We start from the raw sequence: 20,409 nt of genomic DNA on the forward strand, positions 1-20,409 counted from the left end.
ATAAAGGATGAACTGAGTTCAAGGCATATGAGGGTGTTAGCTGGTCAATGCTGAATAACCCGGCCTGGCTTAGGCATGCCCTGTTAATCTGTGTGTGTATGTGCATTTATGTGTTTCATTGATTTGATAGTTGGAGGAACCCAGCCCCATTGAAACGGAGACCTGCAAGATAGCTCCATTGTGGGGTGAGGACTTGCAAAAGGGAGAGAAACAGCTCCATATAGAAACACAAGTAACACAAGCAGCACATTGGGGTGTGTCATTTATTAGGGCTACGTTTCTAGGGTCTCTGTAATTCCTTCAAAGTGATGGGTAAATCTGGTAACAGCCTTGGGAGGAATATAAGGAACCGTAAACTTGTGCAGCAGCTAGGGCCACTTGCAGGTCCCATTGTTTCTGGATCATAGGGACTCAATTCTATGCACTTTTGGGGTTAAAAATTCCTCCAGTGGTTTTGAAGCACGTGTGGAGAGTGCTGGATCATTCGTTCACCCATCCTTCATGCCAGCCCATGGAAATGATCTGATGACCAGGGAAAGGTCATTGCAAAGCTTTTACAACAGATTGAGGGTCCCATGCGCTGGGGAGTTCTAGGCAGAAATATTGTTCTTCTCGTAGCACTCGCTTACTATGGGGAGAGTCAGTGCAAATGTGGCTTCGCTTAAATGACTTGGTTAAGGTGTGCTGAATGCTTATAGCTCACTGGGCATGTCTACACATGCATTAATGTGCCGTAACTATGCTTCTCGGCCTCCATCAACATTTTAGATGGAAGCCCGCCTGGGTTTCATTGCCTTGCCCGTCTCATCCCTCTTCCAGATTTTCTGATCCAGCTTCTCACAACCTGTCTAACCTAGTGGAAGCCCACAGGTGGTCCCCTAGCTTTCCTACTGCCCCTGAGCTGACCTCCCTATCAAAGGGAGGTGCTGTCAAACGTGTCGTCAAACATTTTGAAAAACAAGATTTTTTTATGGGAAGGGATTTCCACTCTTCAATAACTCTCCATTCTTCAATTCCTTTCTAATAACTCTCTATTGACAGCCCTTCACTGCTCATGCAATACGATAGATTCTTTAAAGACTTCTTATATTTTACAGCCAAATATAGTATATGGAAAAGACACCGGGCATGGTTTGCACCCAGAAAAGCCAGGTAATGGGTCAGGGAGGAAAAATATAGAAAGAAGCTGCTGTCACAATCTCACCTTGGCACAGAGAAGAATATCCAGGAAATCCAGACATCTTTTCTTCAGGATCTTACTTAGCACTTGCTCATCTTTGAGGGCCTCCTTCCTTTCGCGGATCACTTTATCTGCATTGCACAAAAGTGAACATCAATGCCATCCAATTCTGCAGGATCACATGAATCTGAATGTGGACCAGGCCTGGAGTTGCTTCCAATTTGTGGAGACAATGAAACCATGTAAATGGTTTCCATAGGCCTTACAGAACGAAAGCAGGGAACTCCCTATTCCAGTAACATGTATTCTGAATTTCAGTTTCTTGTGCTTGGCCAGTTGTCCGGGAGTATGGATAAATGTACATTTTAACTGCTTTAAAAGAGGGGGAGTGCTGAGCAGCTATTGTAATGCAATTGTTATTCTGCATGAACGTGTAGCAATACAAGTGAACCATATTGCCCACCTTTGATTTTGAATAAAGCAGGGTTAAATTCAGAGCAGTGCCATGAGGTAACACTGCACAAACTCTCATTGTAACAACTTGTATTGGTATTTTTTTTATTATTAGGCACCTACTTAATTTGTGATTTCCCAGATTTTTGGAAACTGCGAAATTGGGTAATGTCCATGAAATTGTGAAATAAAAAAAAAAAAAAAATCTTACTAAAAATAAATGCTGGCTCCCCAGTGGGAGCCAGCAGTCCTCAGGGCCACTGCAGCCCAACCCACAGCCTGTTGGCGTGGGGGAGGGGAGGGAATTGTCAGTATGAAGAGGAGGAGCCAACATGGCAGCTGCTTCTTCCTGCCCCTTACCACTGATTGGCTAAGAAGGGTGGGGCTGGCTGACAGGCAGTCCTCTCACTGAATCAGTGATGACAGGTGGGGTTGCATGATGGACAGCCCTCTCTGCCAATTAGTGGCAAGTGGAGGGATTACTGGGGCCCCTCAGCCAATCAGGGACAAGGGGTGGGCTCACTGCAAAAAAGCTGCAAAATCAGCTCTGTGCACCAGAAGTGACCTGTGAAAATCCCTTTCACTCACCGTGACTTAGGTAGATCCCTATTTATTATCGATTAGATGAAGGCACTCTACTTTGAAGTGGATCAGATTAATCTTTCATCAGATGAAGGTGCTCCATACCTTAGGAAACTTCTGTTCCTAGGATTAATTTATGCTGTGATTGGGGCTGGGCTCATGCAGCCCAACCCCGCCCCTGGTGCTGTCTACAGGAAGCGGGGAGTCAACTGTGGGATGGGGTTTCCCCAACCTGAGCTGGAGCAGGGTAAGGTGGATAAAGCTTCCCCATCTCGTGGGACCCCACAATCCCCCACCTCCCAGCTCAGGCTGGGCAAACCCCTCCCTTCTTCCCTCTCCCTTCCTGCACACAGCATTGGAGCGGGGTGGGGAGAGTGGTGATTGTCTGTTGGTTTGGGGGACATGGCTGTAACTCATGGCACTTTATGTGAAGTGCCATGAGTTAGAGAAGGGCCTGCACATCTGTCAGTGCCTGGTGGGTCCATAAAGACTGTTTCAGCTGTATAGGCCTGTGCCTTCAGCCTGGCACACATCCTGAACTGGAGCTGGAAAGAGGATACTGGGAAGTACCTGTGTGGTCATGGGTTAATGTGCAAGCCTTGCGAAAATGACGTCCTTGAGCACTGAGCCAGTAAAGTGTTGCGTTGTGGTGCAGTGGTATGCGGAACCTCTGGTATATCGAGGTGCTGATGTCCAGGATTGATCGGATGTATGAACTGCCACTGCAGAGTCAAAAAGCAGTTGGACAAGCATTCAATATGTTTGCAGCAGGATCAAAATACATTTTAAAAAGGTAGCAGTAAGGGTGACTGCAGTGTATTGCCAGAAGAGAAGGAACAAATGCAGCCCACCTTGCAGCAATGAGAGCGGGCTTTTCTACAGGATGCCTTGTTGAAGCATTTAGGTTCCAGGTGAGTGCAACAAAACAATATTCCAAGGAAATGCTGCAATGGTTTCAAGTATAATGCCATCTTTTCCAGTCCCCTGCTCAGAGTTTGAGACGTGCAGAGCATGTGTCTAGTCCTTTGGGAGCTAAGTACAGTTCCTGAGAGTATTTTTTCTAAAGAAAACCTGGCTTTCTTCTGGAAAAAAATCCCCTATTCATCAAGTCTGAAACCAAAACGGCGAGGTGCAGAAAGGTTTTGATTGCAGTGTGTGAGACCTTTATGATAAACCCTATATAGCAGTGTTGATGAATTTGTAAATTATAAAGAGCTGTACCTCTTCATAGCTCTAAAATAGCAAATACCTATGTAGATATGCAATTTGCAAATACCTATGCAAATGCCTAAATATGTAGAAGAGAGGCAGACAAGGTTCCTTGGGTGAATTTGATATCTTTTATTAGACCAACCTAAATGGTTGGAGAATAGTTATTAAGCAAGCTTTCAAGTTCAAAAACCCTTTGTCAGGCTAAGGATGTTTCAGCAGTTGGTTTAGGTTGGTCTAATAAAAGATATCAAATTCACCCAAGGAATCTTGTCTGCCTATGTCCTTAGACCAACACGGCTACAACCCACACCCCTGTAAATATGTAGAACACATTTGGCTAAATATAAACCAACTCCTCTTGAGCTGTGGTGAAATCATCTTTTGCAAATAAACTGCAGAGATTGCAGTTCCTTCACAGTCTCTAATAACACTTAACTTTCTCAGGCACCCACACATTAGGGACAGGAGGATCCAAATTTGATTGTATACACAGTAACCCTCAGGATTTGGCCACCTGTGCACTGATGCAAACATTTTTATGATTCCCAGCTCAGACCTAGTCAAACTGTGTTAAACTGAAACTTATTTGGAACCACTGAAAATATTTAATCAGTATTTGAAACCCCCCAGTCCTGACCTGTCCATCTGGCAGTTGCTCTCGTAACTGAAGGCACATTTCAAGATGGTGTCTAGCGTCATCAGACTGATGGAGTGGAAGATCTCCATTGACATCTTTGGTGTGGCCTGCTGTTCCCATTTGTCCTAGTATAGAAAAAAGAGTGGGATGAGAGAGATTTTCTGGGGAGCACAGAAATCCTGGGGGCTGCCTTTAAATCAGGCCTGATTCAGTTCTTGTTAAAGAAAATGGACTTTCTTGAGGCTGAATGAGGCTATGAAACAATTTAACTAGTAGACAAAATGTTAGCAATTCAGAAGGGAGCACAACAGGACAAAGTCATAACGGAATCAAGAGCAATTCTTCATGGCATTAAAAGGACACACTTTGCCCTCAGGGTCAATAGCTTCAAAATCAAAACTTCATAGAGAAACGCTTATGGTGGCAGGCTCCAAAGCTGGAACCAGTTGAGTCCATCTAAAGCCTTCAGTTGACTCTCCTCATAAAGAGGGTCCCAAACTAATGAATTTGCTCACTTCTTAGTAAACAGTGGCTCACTTCAGGGGGCATCGGTTTAGTAAATCCATGATAAAAATGGACATATGCTCATTGTGGATCCTAAACAAAGGAGAGTGGAGGTAACATCATTTCCCTAATATTTCAGAATGATCTCAAAGCATATAAGTGAGGAGAAAACAGCAGGATGCTTGAAGTCATGGCTGAACCAACAGCAATTCCTACCAGCATCACTCGGACAGAGTCTACCATTAGGTTCACATACGGCTTCAAAATATTGTAGTGAAAGCCTGGTGTTAGCAACTTCTGATGGTGAAACCACTTTGGCCCATCTAAAATCAGCAATCCTTTACCTAGGGAGGATTTACATGATAAAGAAAGTTGATTGGATCACTGCCTAGTAAACCGGAGATTTATTCAAAGTGATCTTCCTGACACTAAATCCATAACATTAATAGCCATAAGTTCACATTTTTGGGGGGTAGAGGGTCAAGATAAGGTTATGGGCAGATGTTGTATTTGTCATCTTTTTGCTGTGGAATGAATGTTTTTATCCTGTGGCAAAATGAGACTGCACACATATACATAGCTGGAAAAATGTCACAAAGGTGGCTGAAAGTATAGTGGGACTAAAATAGGATTATTTTGTTCCAGAACAACTCAAAGGATGTCTTCACATTGGTCACACTACAGCATCCTAAAACAAATGGGCTGGATAGTCCTGCAGGAATCCCACAGTGCCACCAAGAGTTTTCTGTAGCTGGTGACCTCAGTAAAAGTTCTTGATTTCACGTAGAGCTTCTTGCAAAGCCAATATTGTGTCCTGTGATTAATGTAAAAAAAAAAAAAAAAGAATTTACTTGTAATAGTGCTGCCGTTTCAGGTTTTCTTACTGGAAGCTTTGAAAGAAAAACAATCATCTTGAATTGCTGTTTTGAAACAAAAATCTTCGTTTCATCTTCATTTCATTTAGACTTAATTTTAAGTCAAAACAAAATGGAATTGTGTCTGTTGCTTCAACTAGTGTAGTATTTTAATTTAGAAATTTCCCACAGGACTTGGATAATGTGTCAGGACAGAGATTTTTCCACACACCCACAAAAAAATTAGTTTCCACACATTTCTTTTTGACATGAGAAAATCTGAAAATAGTGGCCAGACAAGGATGTTCACAACTGCACTCTGATGTGACATAGGTTTGTAGTATTCCTGTTTTGTCAAAGAAAGCGGTGGTTAAATTACACTTGGAAACACGTTCAGAAATCTTTGATATATCCCATTAGGATTAGACAAAGTAAGGAATGGGGCATCAGCTGCCTGATTCAACCTGAATTATGACCACCTCACTTTCCTACACTTCATTCACAGCTAAGAGAACTTTTTTTTTTTTTTGTGGTGATTTAATTATATCACTGCGGGTGCATCTACACATGTGCTTTACTGTGGAGTAGACTAATGAGCTCCACAGTAAAGCATCACAGTCTAGTAAACTAATTAATTCCACTGTAGGATGGCACTGTTGGGAGCAGTACTTATGGCAGAGCACTTTACTGTGCTGAAACGCATGTGTAGATGATGATTGTGGGCATACATTGCACCTGGTCAGCCCAGCCAGTTGAGGGCCTACTTTGCCCCAGCTCAAATTGCTTCTGTCCCAGCACACGTCTAGAGGCTGTGACTAGGAGCAGTTGACTCCAGTTAGGCTCTAGGGAAGATCCATTTCATTGCATTCATTGCACATGTAGATGCATCCAATGTGCTTATGCAGAACAAAAAACATGAGAAATTTCTTTTAAGAGTCTTTAGCAATACTGCTGCACAAGATAAAGGAGAATGAGACAAGGCAGTACATACCAATCCATGGAATTAGGAAAGAGTAAGGCAGGTGAGACTTAGGATCTGTGGGATTCAACAGAGAAGAGAAATATATTAGCATGGTGAAATGTTCAGAAGGTGAATACAGCACTAGTTATGGTGAGGAAGGCCATCAACATCTGCCCCTGCCTTAGTCAACCATAGTTAAACACACAGTTTGGGGACAAGTCAGTGTCTTGTTGAGAGTAAACTCTATATGAGTTGAGACAAGCTCTGGTTTTCAAGAAAAATGTTACCCATTACATTAGGGTTCTACTTACAAATAGTTCATAAAGAATTAATAAACGTTTGACAGATGTTGCAGCTTGCTACAAATGCAAGACATCTTTTAGACATGCATATAATTGCATCAAAAGGGTTTCTGTGCACTTTTCCAATACTGGAGGCTATGAGGTATAACCAGATAAAATTGTTTTAATTTTCCTTTTCGTGTAAACACAAATTAAGCAGAGATGTTTTCACTGAGGCTGAACTGCCCTGCTTATGCTTGCTCCAATTAGATCTTTTCCTTTAATAACAGCCTCAGGAGCAACAGCCTCAGACGCATCTTATTTCCATTATTTCTATAATATTATGCAGAGCTGTTTTTTAAAAAAATCCTGTTTAATTCAGGATATGTTTTCATTGCCTAGCAAAGTCGAGTTATGGCTGAACATTGGCTTTAACTTGACTCCTGTTTATAAATGAGAGCCTGTTGGGAGTCTTTCAGCTTGACCCTCCAGGGGTATACACTACAGTTCAAGTGAGCACATCTTGCTTGTGTAGATCAGAGCTGTCCAACTGGTGGCCCCTGGGTTTCTACCCATCCTCTGTTCCCTCTAGAGCGCCAGCTGGTGCTACAGTGGGGGTGTCTAGGTTCGCCCTTGCTTCCTCAGCTTTACTTTTTATGGGGAGGCAGTGGGCTACAGTGCAGCATCAGTACAGTGAGGGAGCCAAGATGAGCATGTGTGTCTTGTGCTAGTACACTCCCCAGGGTGTACATCTTCCATCGATGTGACCTAGGCAGCATGTGCTTCACAGCTGCTTAGAAGCTGGACATCCCTGGTATAGATCAAGTCTTATATTGCAGTGTGGTCATTCTCCCTCAAGGTAGGCTATCTTGAAAGAGGTAAGTTAACTTGAGTGTTGATAGCTCAAGCTAACTCAAATGTGAAAACAAGATTTTCATTGAGAGATAAGTGGTTGTCCAGTTACGTGCACCAAGCCAGCTTATCTGCACCAGGTAGAGACATTACACTTTTACCAGTATAGGTGATCAGAAACTAGTCTCTAACCATAACAGAACAGACATTCAGCACACACAGACTGGTTTAAAATGGTGGAACCCAGTCTAAAATTTGCCGTTCCTCCCACCAAAGGGTGAACGTGTATTCTGTTCTCTACCGACCTAAACTGCACCACTTACAGAAAGCCATGTAACTTTTTGAATGTCCGTACCTGGCTCTGGTGGGTGGAGACTATACATTGAAATGCATTTTAATGTACATCTTCAGACCAGCCATATTATTCCACCCCCAAAATTGCAGACAAAAATAAGAGTATGCCAGTACGTTAGGAGCCAGACCCTAACCACGCATATGTAAGTTGAACCAAGTTGACTATGCAGTGATTGCTATTCAAAGGGAGAATGAGGAATTTCTCGGTGAGTTTATTTAAACCAGTTTAATAAGTAATTTTGCTTTACTTCCTCAGTACTGATGTGTTTCTGCAGTAATTTCCCTTCTAGAACACGAAAACTGGGAGATTTTCAATCTACCTTAAAGAAAAAATAAACATGTATAAGAACCACCATTTAATAAATGTTTGCGCTTGGTGTTATCACCTTTTCATGGCATTTCTAATATTAAAAAATTCTTATGCATCTTATGCACAATCAGATGTCGGATACCATGTTCTTACCTCCTCTGCTGAGTAGAACCTTAGCATAGTCAGGATGGTGGATGTTCAATAATGCGAAGAAGGGTCCAAACCATAGAGGGATACAATGTAGATATTTCCCTGTCCAGGATGCCATGTTGTTTAGTTCTTCCTCTGGCTTTAGCTGCATTGTTAGTTAAGAGTGGAGATAATCAAGACAAAGATTTAGAGTTGCAGAAAATTTGGGCTGGAAGTACCTTGGGGTATTAGTGGATCACAGACTCAACACAAGTCAACAATATGATTCAGCTGCACCAATAAGAGTAGTAGGTACAAGATACAGATGCTGATCATATTCCCCAGATGAGGTCTAATCATCATGCAGTAGAATGGCACTGTTTGCAGCTGGGCTCTGGTTTCCTTATTTTAAAAAAGATGTAGAGAAAATGGGATCCACTGGTGGGTGACAATCATGGTATACAGGTAGGAAATCAAGCTGTGCAAGGCACAATTTAGAGAACTAAACATGTTTATCCTGCAGAAAAGGTAATTAAGGAAGGGTGTGATAGTAGTCTTCAACTATTTGCCAGGGAGAGAAGGGAAGACAACTATTCTCCCTTATGGGCTTCAAGATGGAGCAAAGTAGGTTAGATTGGACATCAGGAAGCATGACTTCACTGTTACAATGGCAAGGCAGTGGAATAGACTCTCTATGGAAATTACAGAATTTTTTTCTTTGGAGGCTTTCAAGAGGAGGTTAGATAAGCATTGTTCAGAGATGGTTTAGGAGTAGCAATGCAGGGAGCATGCTGTGGAGAGTGACAGTTCAAAACCAAGGAGATTCTTCCCCCATACACACATACACGTACCCCAGAGATTTCCAAGAGCACCAGTCGGAGACTATGAGAAGAGCTCTGTAGCCCAGAACAGGTGTAAATTAGAGAGGAGTATGCCCAATCTCAGGAGCTCTAATTTGCCTTAGGTTGCCCTTAATTCTGCCTCCCATTACATGCCTCCATCCATCTCTAGCAAACACCTGGTCCTGTCTGCTCTGGGCTTTGCCCCTCCAGTTGGAGATCTCCTTCCTGCCCCTCCTACCTTCTATTCACATGAGCCAGATCCTCTGTTGAAATGTATAACATAACTCCACAGAAGCGAATGGAACAGCAGGCATGGGGAGCTGGCTTTTGGAGCTGAGATGCTAGGGTGCGACTTAAATCTAGCTTTGCCTTGCATGCATGTGAGAACTGGGAACCAGGTAAAAGGTTTGTCCACTCACAAATTCACTGCTCTGGTTAAGGCCTACAAGGACTGGGATCTGGCATTTAGCCACAAAGGTGGCGTCTGCTGGTGACATAGGCCTTGACCTAACCAACACCATTTTGAGTCTTTGATATGCCTGATGCCATTAGTTGGATGTGTGGGGCAAGCACATAGGAGCTTGGGGTTGATTTACTTAGATGGCCTACGTTAACAATAAGAATGATCTACTTAGCAGTGAGAAAGCTGAAAGACAGAATGGGGGTAACAAAGTAATAGGGGAATAGCCACTGTGAAGAGGTGATTGGTGGGAAACTGTGCCACAACCATATGTGGAAGCTTGTCAATCATATAGGAAAAAACATTTAAATAACTGATAGATAGCCAAAAAAGAAGCTTAACACTTGGAAAGCTAGAGAAGCAAATAACACCCAGCTACTGAGATTGCAGTTGCCAGTGCTGTGACAATGTCTCGGCATCTGAGTCATTGCGCATCATTTGGAAGGCCTATGTAAAGATACCTTTATAGACCATTTCAAGTTTTGGTATTTCTTAAGTCTTGAATAAATTGATTAGTCTCACCGATCAATTTATTCCATCCACACCACCCTTTAATCAGGAGTCGACAAGAGCCCCTTCCATGTGGTGATCCCTGGTAACATCTCTGATAGCCAAGAGCTCCTGAATTGACAAAAATGCCAAAGTACCCAAAGATGAAGATATGGACACCGTTTTTGTCATACTAAAGAAGAACCCTTTAATCAAAGTTTAATATAATAATGTGGACTCTGGATATGACATAATCATGCACACCAACCTATGCCACCAAAAATAGGACATGCTTCCCATTTCCAAAGAGGTTGCTGAGTATCTTTTTGACAGCAGACAGGGTTGCATGCTAGGCTGGAGGGAAAGGAGCCATCTCTGCAAAAGCAGAGAGCTTCATTTAAAAAGAGCTGCTTCCGGTAAGAGCTTGAAGCAGTATCTTTACTTTCAGTATCTTCTCCGAAGTGGCTGACCTGCACTCATCAGCCTGTGACCATCGCTTACAAAGCCAAGAGCTTTCTTTCTTTGCCAAAACTTCCTCCAGTAACAAACATGGTAGCAGCTAACTTCCTTCATGCAAGGGCTTGCTCCCACCTATACTGCTTTGGAAAGCCAAGTCTGTGTTTTTGTAGCCCGGGTTGTGCATGGATGGGTGTAGCAGTTGAATAGATCTTGGGCATCTCTAACTTTGAAGCTATGAAAATAGTAATGGGGAGATATTCATAGATCCATAGATGTTAGGGTCATAGATTCATATTCATAGATTCATAGATGTTAGGGTCGGAAGGGACCTCAATAGATCATCAAGTCCGACCCCCTGCATAGGCAGGAAAGAGCCATTATTTCTTGTAACCCCCGGGGGCGCCTTGGTGAGTAGAGCCTCACCAATTCCCTTCTGCACCCCCATGATGAATTTATAAGCAGTCACAAGGTCACCTCTCAACCTTCTCTTGCGGAGGCTGAAGAGGTCCAGCTGCCCTAGTCTCTCCTCATAGGGCTTGGCCTACAAGCCCTTAACCATACGAGTGGAGCCTCTCCAGGTTATCCACATCCCTCTTGAAGAACAGCACCCAAAACTGCACGCAGTACTCCAACTGCGGTCTGACCAGCGCCCGATAGAGGGGAAGTATCACCTCCTTGGATCTGTTTGTCATGCATCTGCTGATGCACGATAAAGTGCAGTTAGCTTTGCTGATGATTTCATCACACTGCCGACTCATGTTCATCTTCGAGTCCACTAGGACTCCAAGATCCCTTTCCACTTCTGTGCTGCCGAGCAGGCCATTCCCTAGGCAGTAGGTGTGCTGGACATTTTTCCTCCCCAGGTGCGGCACTTTGCATTTCTCCTTGTTGAACTGCATTCTGTTGTTTTCTGCCCACTTGTCCAACCTGTCCAGGTCTGCCTGTAGTTGTTCCCTGCCTCCGGCGTGTCCACTTCTCCCCACAGTTTTGTATCATCTGCAAACTTGGACAGAGTACACTTCACTCCCTCGTCCAAGTAGCTGATGAAGACATTGAAGAGTATCGGTCCAAGGACTAAGCCCTGCAGGACCCCACTGTCCATGTCCTTCCAGGTCAATGCTGACCCATCCACCACCACTCTCTGGGTGCGACCCTCTAGCCAATTCACCAACCATCGGACTGTGTAATCACTCAAGTCACAGCCTCTTAACTTGTTCACCACTATGAGGTGGGATACCGTATTGAAGGCCTTCCTGAAGTCTAAGTAGATGATGTCTACCCCTACTCCTGCATCCAGGTGCTTTGTAACCTGGTTGTAAAAAGAAACTAGGTTAGTCAGGCATAATCTACGTGCTACAAACCCATACTGGTTTCCCATCAGCATAATTTTTCCTGCTGGGCTCTCACATACATGAGCCTTAATAATCTTTTCAAAGACTTTGCCAAGGATGGAGGTGAGACTGACTGGCCTGTAGTTGCCTGGATCCTCCTTCCTCCCCTTCTTGAAAATAAGGACCACAATGGCCCTTTTCCAGTCCTCCGGGACCTGGCCCATGCACCACGAGCGTTCAAATATTCTTGCCAGTAGCTGTGCAATGACTTCATCCAGTGCCTTCAGTACCCTTGGATTGAACTCATCCGGGCCCGCCAACTTAAACACATCCAGTCCTTCCAAGTGACTCTGCAACATCTCAGGGTCAATGCTTGGTAGTCTGGCGCCCTACTGTTGCCTCTCTACAATCCCAGTGAGAGACTTGTCATGCCCCTCGTTTAGGAACACTGAGGCAAAGAACTCATTGAGGAGTTCAGCCTTGTTCCCCCTGTCCGTCACCAATTACTTTTACCCATTCAGTAGTGGTCCTCTTCCACCCTGGGCCTTCCTTTTGCTCCCTATATATCTGAAAAACATTTTTTTGTTATCCTTAACTTGGGATGCCATCCTCAACTCCATGGTAGCTTTGGCCTTTCTAACTGTGCAGCAAGCTTCCAGTTTTGTGGCTGAGTAGTTGGCAAGGTCTTTGGATTGGATATTTGTGGTTTACATAGTTCAGACCTGTGCTACCTTGGTTCATGGCATTTCTGAATGATGAAAGGGAACATGACACGTAGATTGTAAAAAAGAAAAGAAAAATAAGGCAATAAAATAAAAAATAAAGTAGTTAATTAAATCTTGGCCCCATGGAATTAAAAAAAAAAAAAAAAAGGATATATTGTTACAAATATATGACTGAGTGGGGCAGAGCTTCCCAGTCCCTCTCCCATTTTGGGAAAGTAGGAATACCAAGGTGAAGAAGAAAGCTTTGAAGTTCAATGGCTTAGCACCACAATTTTTATTTTCCTCTAGGCAGTTAAATCATATTAAAGTAAGGTTGGGGAGACAGATGCTCCCCAAATGGAGACAGGTACTAGGTAGTAGCTAAACCCACCTGAAAATGTGGGAAATTAGGTACAAAAGTTGGATCCCTAAAATACAAGGAGAACGTTTAGGCAACAGAGAGAATTACTTAGCTAATTGGTTTGGATTTCGTTATGGCTAATAATAGCTGTGAAATTAAACCAGAGCTTTAAAGGGATTTTCCAGAGATGAAAGTGTGGGGCACCTTTCCTGGAATTTAAGAGCACTAATGATGTCTAGGGGTTGATTTGCAGCAATGCAGACATTCTGCGTCCCAGGGCAGAAACTGTTATGCTGGCCACACCTGTTGGGAGCTTTCCAGCAAGGGTTTATTGTGCATCTCACATCATTGAACTATTGTCCGGTCCTTTTTCCCTGAATGTTTCTGTCAAGGCATCAGTAGTAAAGAGACAGGGCAGAGTAGCAGAGCGAGCAACTTGTGGGGCAGATGAACGTGACAAGGTGGAAGGGGTGAAGATGACCTCCCTGCATAAACCGTACGGTTGGGAACCAGTAGTTGTGTTAATCCAGCTCAGATATCAGCTGTGCTACTCTTGCCTGGCATGAGATTCAATGGGTTGATTTTGCCCCGTGTGAATAGATGGCTGCTGTTTACTGTTGAAGGAATGAGAAGAGCCCTTACGTAGCATCAAGAAAGAGACTGAGCTTTCAATAAGAGGGCGCTTAAGAAAGAGAGCTGGACCAGGGTCAGTATAGACTATGGAAAACTCGGTGAAGCCACTTGAAGGGATTCTCATTTGTAACCTTGGTTTGTGGAGACTTTTGGATGTTATAAGAGAGGGGTGCTCAACCACTGGCCCACGGGCCATATATAGGGAGAGCCTCACAGTCTGTGGCTTTGTACACGAGGTTGGGTGCATAGGGTGGTGTGGGGCCTGATCCCAGCACACAGGGGTGGCATGGGGGCTTCAGGACCCAATCCTGGCACATGGGGTCTGATCCAGTCTGTGGATCAGCTCCACGCTCTTCTTCTGGCTATAGGAGGTTCAGTCTGGCTTTTTATGGGCAGGTATTAGCATATGGAAGAGAACGATAATAAAAGGACTGGTTGCACGTCAAGCCAAGCCAAGCTAAAGGCCAGCTCCTGCAAGGCATAAGAGAGCTGCCGCAAGATGCCTTTTGGACTGGGGCTAGAAATCAAGGCACAGGAGCAAGGGCAGGGGGTGAAACCATCTGAAACCCAGGCACATTGGAGGAATCTGCAGGATCTGAGGAGGCAGGTATAATTTAGCACAGCTGAGCTGTTCTGTAAACTTTGAATTGAAATTGTCTTTCAATATTGAGGGATGCATCAGTTATGCTGACTAGTGACTTTTCCTAATGTTCCTACCATGCTAGAGAGTCACTTCCCAAATACATCCCTTCCTGTCTCCTAGGAGCTAGAATTATCTTATGTCTTCCAGAAATCAGTGATCCCTGAGGTATGTAGGACAAGCAGTTGCTGAAATATATGGTGATCAATGCTAGGAGACTTTTGAAAATGTACAGGACTGCTCTCGCTGTTCAGAGCCGCGTGATAGCATCTCAAAAACAGGCAAAATAGTCTCTGCAGTTGTAGCTTTGTAAACCCATTTTGGCATGGCATTTTCTTGATGGTTTATAATAGAGCAGTGTGTGTTTATAGCCTGGCACCTCTCCTAACAGCTGTGCCATGAATGACAACTGACTTATGTTCCTGGTTGGTGAAGGAGTTGGACTAGATGTGACCTCCTGAGGTCTCTTCCCACCCTCATTTTCTATCATTGTGCATAGACAGAGGCATACAGAAAAAAGAAACAAGTCCATGCACATCCCTTGCTCTGCCTGTTGACCACAGCTGTGAAAGCAAAATTTGATCTACGGTTGCACACACGCTTACAGACAAAGAACAAGGAGTAGCTTACCAATTTAAGGTGGCTGTACAGCCAGTGGGTTGGAGGGCCAGGGAAGTTTTTTAAGACCTTCAGTAGCTCCTGTCTTTTCCGGTACAGCTCGACTGCTTTCATGAGACCATAGGTCAGGAACAACACTGCAGCCACAACGAAAATCTTGACGACATCTCTGGACAGCCAGGACCAAGAGCCAACCATGGCTGTCTCCGGAAAAGATCTCATGCTGCCACTGTCAGGGACTAGCACTGAATAAACAAGCTCCACCCCTCTTAAGATCTCTTGAACTCTCTTGGTGCCTTCATATAAGATCTGGCACGCTCTCATTTCTCCTGCTTGAGAATAGGGACTTGAGCCTTGGTACTTTTCCAAGTGAGATTTTGGAATTGCTGAAAGAAAGCAGTCAAAGAGCAAGCGCGCGTTGAAAGAATCGCCCTAGTAGCCAATGCTCAACTGGTGGGACTCCTACCTCTGTCAGATGCTGCTTCCAAACCGGAGGCATAGTTGTATAACCTACAAATCTTGACCTAGATACGCAGGCAAGGGGGTCTCTGCCTCAAGAGGGAAACGGATCTTCAACAATGGAAGAAAATGCTGCCCCCACCTATGTTTAGATTGCTCTCCATGGCACATCAAAGCCGGTAGACTAGATCATGTGATAAAGCAGTGCTGGTCCCCACCTCCTATGAATCTGAGCATAAGCTCCTTGTTTCCAGTCTGCAGCCAGCTGGATCTCAGCCTGCCAAGTCCTGCCTTTAGCAACAATTTCCTGTGCAGATTCTGTGAAAGCTCCAGTTCATTTTTCCCCCCTAAGGGACTTTGTTAAACTATTTGAATATGTGATTGCATGACATGGTCAGGACTTGCTCTCTCTTGCTATTTCTGCTTTACAGGATCATAAAGAAGTTGGGCTGGAAGGGAACTCCAGAGGTCATCCAGTCCAACCCCCTAGATCCTGCAGTAGGATCGTCCTTATCCAAACCATCCCATACAAATCCATAATCTAACCTCTTCATAAAACTACCATCAACCTTGACACAACACAAGACATAACACCTGAACCTGCCACAGGGACAGCAGGGGGACCATGGCAGTCAACATCCTGCTTCTGTAAAAGGTTGCTAAATATGCACTTGAGAGATCCCAGGTAGAGGGTCAGATGCCAACTACAGAGGAAGGCAAAAAATCCCCACCCTCCATACCAATCTGAGCAGGGGGTAAAACTCATTCCTGACCTCAAATATGGTGATTGGTCTGATCTGACCCTTCATAATCTGAAGTGCATTTCATTCCTCCCTTGGAAGCATGGCAGTGAACGGATCTGACAACACATTACTGAATCCTTAGACGTGTTGGGGTGAGGAAAGCAGGAGGTTTTGGCTGGTGGGTAGCAAGTAGTTTGGGTTTTTACTACCTAGAAAGGGTTGATAAAGAATTTGAAGACCAGGTGAAATCAGCAGGTACAACTGATACTTCAAGAAAGGTAGAAGATTTGCTAAATAGCTAATCCCTTGAGCAACTCCATTCAGATCTGCTGTATGCATCAAGTTGCAAATTTGGACCACCCTAGCATTTTAAGGCCACCAATGGACTAGTATGTCACCTGTATGTATCTCTATATAATGTGTGTATCACAGTGAAATCTTGGTTTTCTCTCTTGATGCAAGGTGCTGGTGGGTTTCCCATTGGAATTAATTCTAAGGGACAAAACTGATTTCTCACCGTGATACCACTGCTTGCTGAGTGTTAGAGATGTGGGTTTGCTTGACAGTGACTTAAGCTTTGTTTAGGTTGGCGGGTCACACCACTCTGACTGTACTGAAGGGGTTAAATGGGCAGAGCTGCTCCTCGTTTCAGTGCCGTGGTAATTATAAGAGGAGCTGTGTTACAGGGATGGCTTACCAGGCCATTCCCCAAACTTCCTGCTTTATAGGGAGTTGGGACCAGCATGTGGAATATGGACCCAGAAGTGTGGCATGACAGTGCTGTTGTTGGTCCCGGAGAAATAATAACACCATCATCATCATCCGATAATGTAATATTGCTATGCCAAGTGAAATCCTGTCTAGTGCCTGAAATGAGTGAGCCAGATGCATTTCATCCTGAAATGAGACCACCACTGTGGTTTCTGAGTCGGCCAATCTACAATCCCGGTGGTATGTGCTCTGTGGGACGTAACGGGAAAGAGACCCCTATGACAACCAAAAGATAACACTGCATGCAAAGACTTTACACATCACCAGTTCCATTCCTCTTCTTGGTGACTTAGTGTGCTAAGTCACCATGTTACCATGGTACAAGTGTGTTAGCTTTTAATGCAACCGGTAACGCTATGTTTCAGAAAGTCAGCTGCCTGCCGGGGATCTATTTTCTTAACAACATTACTCAATGTTCCAGTCAACTATCTGATGACAAGCCTGACTGAGGCCAAAGTAGGAGGAGCAGAGTTTAAAAAATCTTCAGTGGAGGATCTTGAATTATGTTGCCTTGCTTGGAGGAACTGTCAGGCAGCCTGAATTGAAGCTGAAAAAAATATGCAAAAAATTGTAGACCATTGGGGGGCTTCAGAACTAGGGTGCTCAAATCTAATTCATGCATGTCTGCTGTAAAACAGAAGTAATAACTTTGATGATGGAGCATGTAAATGTTAGTGATGTTGAACTGGTTAATGGGTTATCTGTCTGGGGAGCTGATGACTAGCAGAAGGCTCTTGAGCAGGGGGTTGGACTAGATGTGACCTCTTGAGGTCCCTTCCAACCCTCACTTTCTATGATTCTATAAGGCAAAGAAGTAAATGTTGGATCAGCCTTGAAAAAGCAGCTTCTTCACATCACCAAGCTAGTGACAATGTCAGCGTGAAATCTGAGGTTCGAGTGTTCGTTGTGGCGTGGATGGAAACCTGACTGTGGAGAGCATCTGACATGAAGATCTTAGTCAACTTTAATGTCAAAAGTTATAGTGCATCCCTCAGACCTGCTAGTCTTTGTCACGAACGAGGAGCAGGTTGTGGTCTCATGCCAATTATGACCAAACGGATTGCAATAGTGGGGCCATCTCCAAATGGGGCACACTCTTACAAAAACCTCTACAGAGCTGTGGGCCAGGAAAGCATGGCAGAAATTGGCAGCGACTGAGGTTTCAGAAACCTTAGCTATCTTACTTTGACAGCGCAGGTCAACTTGCAAGGGACTGCTTGAGAGGGAAATCCAGGTCAGGTGGACCTCATGAGCTTCATCCAAGAGTCTTCCAGGATTGGCTGAAGTAATTGCATAGCCATTAGTTTGTATAATATTACAGACCACACTACTTCAAACCTTTAAACATGATATATTAAATGTGATGACAAAATGAAAAGTCAAACTATATTAAAGCTTTATCAGGCAAATTGTTTTAACATTATTGGCATGGAAGTGTGATTATTCTTTGCAACAGAACAAAACAAAAACACGTTTTGCTTCAACTTCCATTTAATGTCAAACCGGAACAAATGATTTAAGATTTTTTTACAGTACGATTCCAAAATTGTTTTTATTTTCATGGAAAATGGAATTGCACACAAAATCAAGATCCCAGTTCCCATACAGCAGTATTTATGCCAACAGTATTCAGAAGTTACAGAAATTGCCAGAACAAGAGTGGGACATTGATCAGTGAAAGTTCTTCATGTACAGATCAGTCCTGTTCTTGGACCATAGGATGAGCAGAGCATCTTGAGGTGAATGTGGCCAGATGAAGTGAGAGTTTCAAGTGGGGCAGGGTTGGGGCAAGAGTCACTTCCCTCTCATTCATGACGAACTGCTGCCAGATGCAGTTCCTGAGCAGAAAGAAGGAAAAATTAGTTCTTTGAGGACAAACTTATCTTTGTCATTCCCCATTTTTTTAAGCCTTCCTCAGAGGTGTTAGATGTTGGCTGCCACCAAGGTTGGGATTTTGACTGGGGTGTAGCAATGTTCCTGTTGAGATTTAAACCTGCAGGTTCCTGGCTTAGAGGGTCTTGCCCCTCTGCTCAGGATCAGACTGACTCCAGATTTACCCTTTTGTCATATTGATATGGACTATGGGGATTTTTGCCTTCCTTTGTAGTGGAGGGCATGGTCTTCTTTTGAGCATATATTAACAACATTTCTAGAAGCAAGACTTTGGCTTCTGTGGTCCTCCTGCTTTACCTGTGGCAGGTTGGGGTGTGATGTCTGGTGTTGTGTCCAGGTTGACTGTAGTTTTTGCTAAGAAGTTAGACAATGGATTTGAAGAGGGTGGTTTAGATAGGGATGATCCTGTCTCATGATCTAGGGGCGGGTGGACCAGATGACCTCTAGGTGTCCTTTCCAGCCTGACTTCTCTATGATTGTATGCAAAGCAGGGCACAAGAGAGGGTCATGCAAGGAGATGCCATTGCTATGGGATGTAGAGTGAGCCCACCCAACCAGTGGATAGAGTGAGCTGGAAAGTGAGGATTTGTTCCAATGAGAAATGGTGTGTATTTGTGCATTTCAATGCTTTGCATCCTAAATGAGGTGGGAATGGGACAGCTCAGGGCACTGGGAAGCCAGCCATGCTTATGGAGTAGCTCATGGAGCAGGGGAGCTGGGAAGCTCTGAAGAGCTCCAAACCTTAGTCTCCGCTGTTGCTAAGGCAGCTTTTCCTGTGGCAATGCCTGTTGCAAAAGGGCCTATTGTGTTATTGTGCCTTCAGCATGAAAAATATCCTTTGGCTGATGGCTGTCTCCACTTACACCACAGAGTCTGTCTCTGCCAATGTAAACTGACCCAGTTTGACCAATCTGGAGGCTGATTTTCTCTGGCTGAGCATTGGCCCTATACCTGTAGTTGTTTCTGGTAAACTCCCCAGTAGAGGTGGCTGGGAATTTTTTCAGGGGGTTTATTGCATACCACACACCAGAAGATGGTCTAGTGGAAAGCATAGACATTGAAATCTTTCTTGAGTAAATCCTGATTTCTGATCAGGGCGGTGGAAATGGAAGTCTCAGGCTGCCTGGCTCCCATTACTGCCCACATGGGAGTATCTCAGCAAATGGATCTTTTACAAATAGGTGGATGAGGCACAGAATAGACTAAATCCCCAAAAACACACAATAGGTCCAGCCTGGAGTAGGGAATAGACCCCAGAAACTTGAGTCCATGCCCAGTGCCCAATCCATGACTCCATCCCTCCACCAGCAGCCAATCTGATTCAACATATGCCGGTTCCAACATGCCCCTAATATGATTAGGGGCTGCATGTGCACACCATAATGGGCAGGTACTCCACAGAGAATTTATAATCTAAAGAGGCAAGATAGAGAAAGGTTGAGAGGAAAACCAGAGGCATAAGGTGGTAAAGAGGGCAGAAAGCAGAGCCCAGAATAGATCCCATGGTCTTCTGACTTACCATCCACAAGACCATGCCACCTCCACAATGGCTTCTTTTGTTGTAATGCAACAAAAACTACTTTGTGCTAGGCAGCTTCCAAACAGAAAGAAGAGTCTCTACCCTAAAGAGGTCACAGCCTCCTGGTTGTGGAGGCTGCTGAGCATCTCATTTAACAAGACCTGTGCACATTGAGCTC

At 44.2% G+C, this 20,409-nt stretch overlaps 1 protein-coding gene across 1 annotated transcript in view; it reads right to left on the bottom strand.

Moving 5' to 3' along the window:
- LOC102369868 (cytochrome P450 4A5-like) overlaps positions 1-15,044 on the bottom strand; it is a 23,048-nt gene extending 8,004 nt beyond the window's left edge. Inside the window, exons 1-7 of the mRNA XM_006015814.2 lie at positions 14,859-15,044; positions 8,334-8,475; positions 6,414-6,458; positions 4,785-4,912; positions 4,065-4,189; positions 2,786-2,937; positions 1,205-1,311 (exon numbers count right to left, since the gene is read on the bottom strand). Of these exons, the coding sequence (XP_006015876.2) occupies positions 1,205-1,311; positions 2,786-2,937; positions 4,065-4,189; positions 4,785-4,912; positions 6,414-6,458; positions 8,334-8,475; positions 14,859-15,044 (885 nt within the window). The remainder of the gene's footprint in view (positions 1-1,204; positions 1,312-2,785; positions 2,938-4,064; positions 4,190-4,784; positions 4,913-6,413; positions 6,459-8,333; positions 8,476-14,858) is intronic.
- Positions 15,045-20,409: the final 5,365 nt, after the last annotated feature.

The sequence above is a fragment of the Alligator sinensis genome, unplaced genomic scaffold, assembly GCF_000455745.1.
Source record: "Alligator sinensis unplaced genomic scaffold, ASM45574v1 scaffold781_1, whole genome shotgun sequence".
Lineage (NCBI taxonomy): Eukaryota > Metazoa > Chordata > Crocodylia > Alligatoridae > Alligator > Alligator sinensis.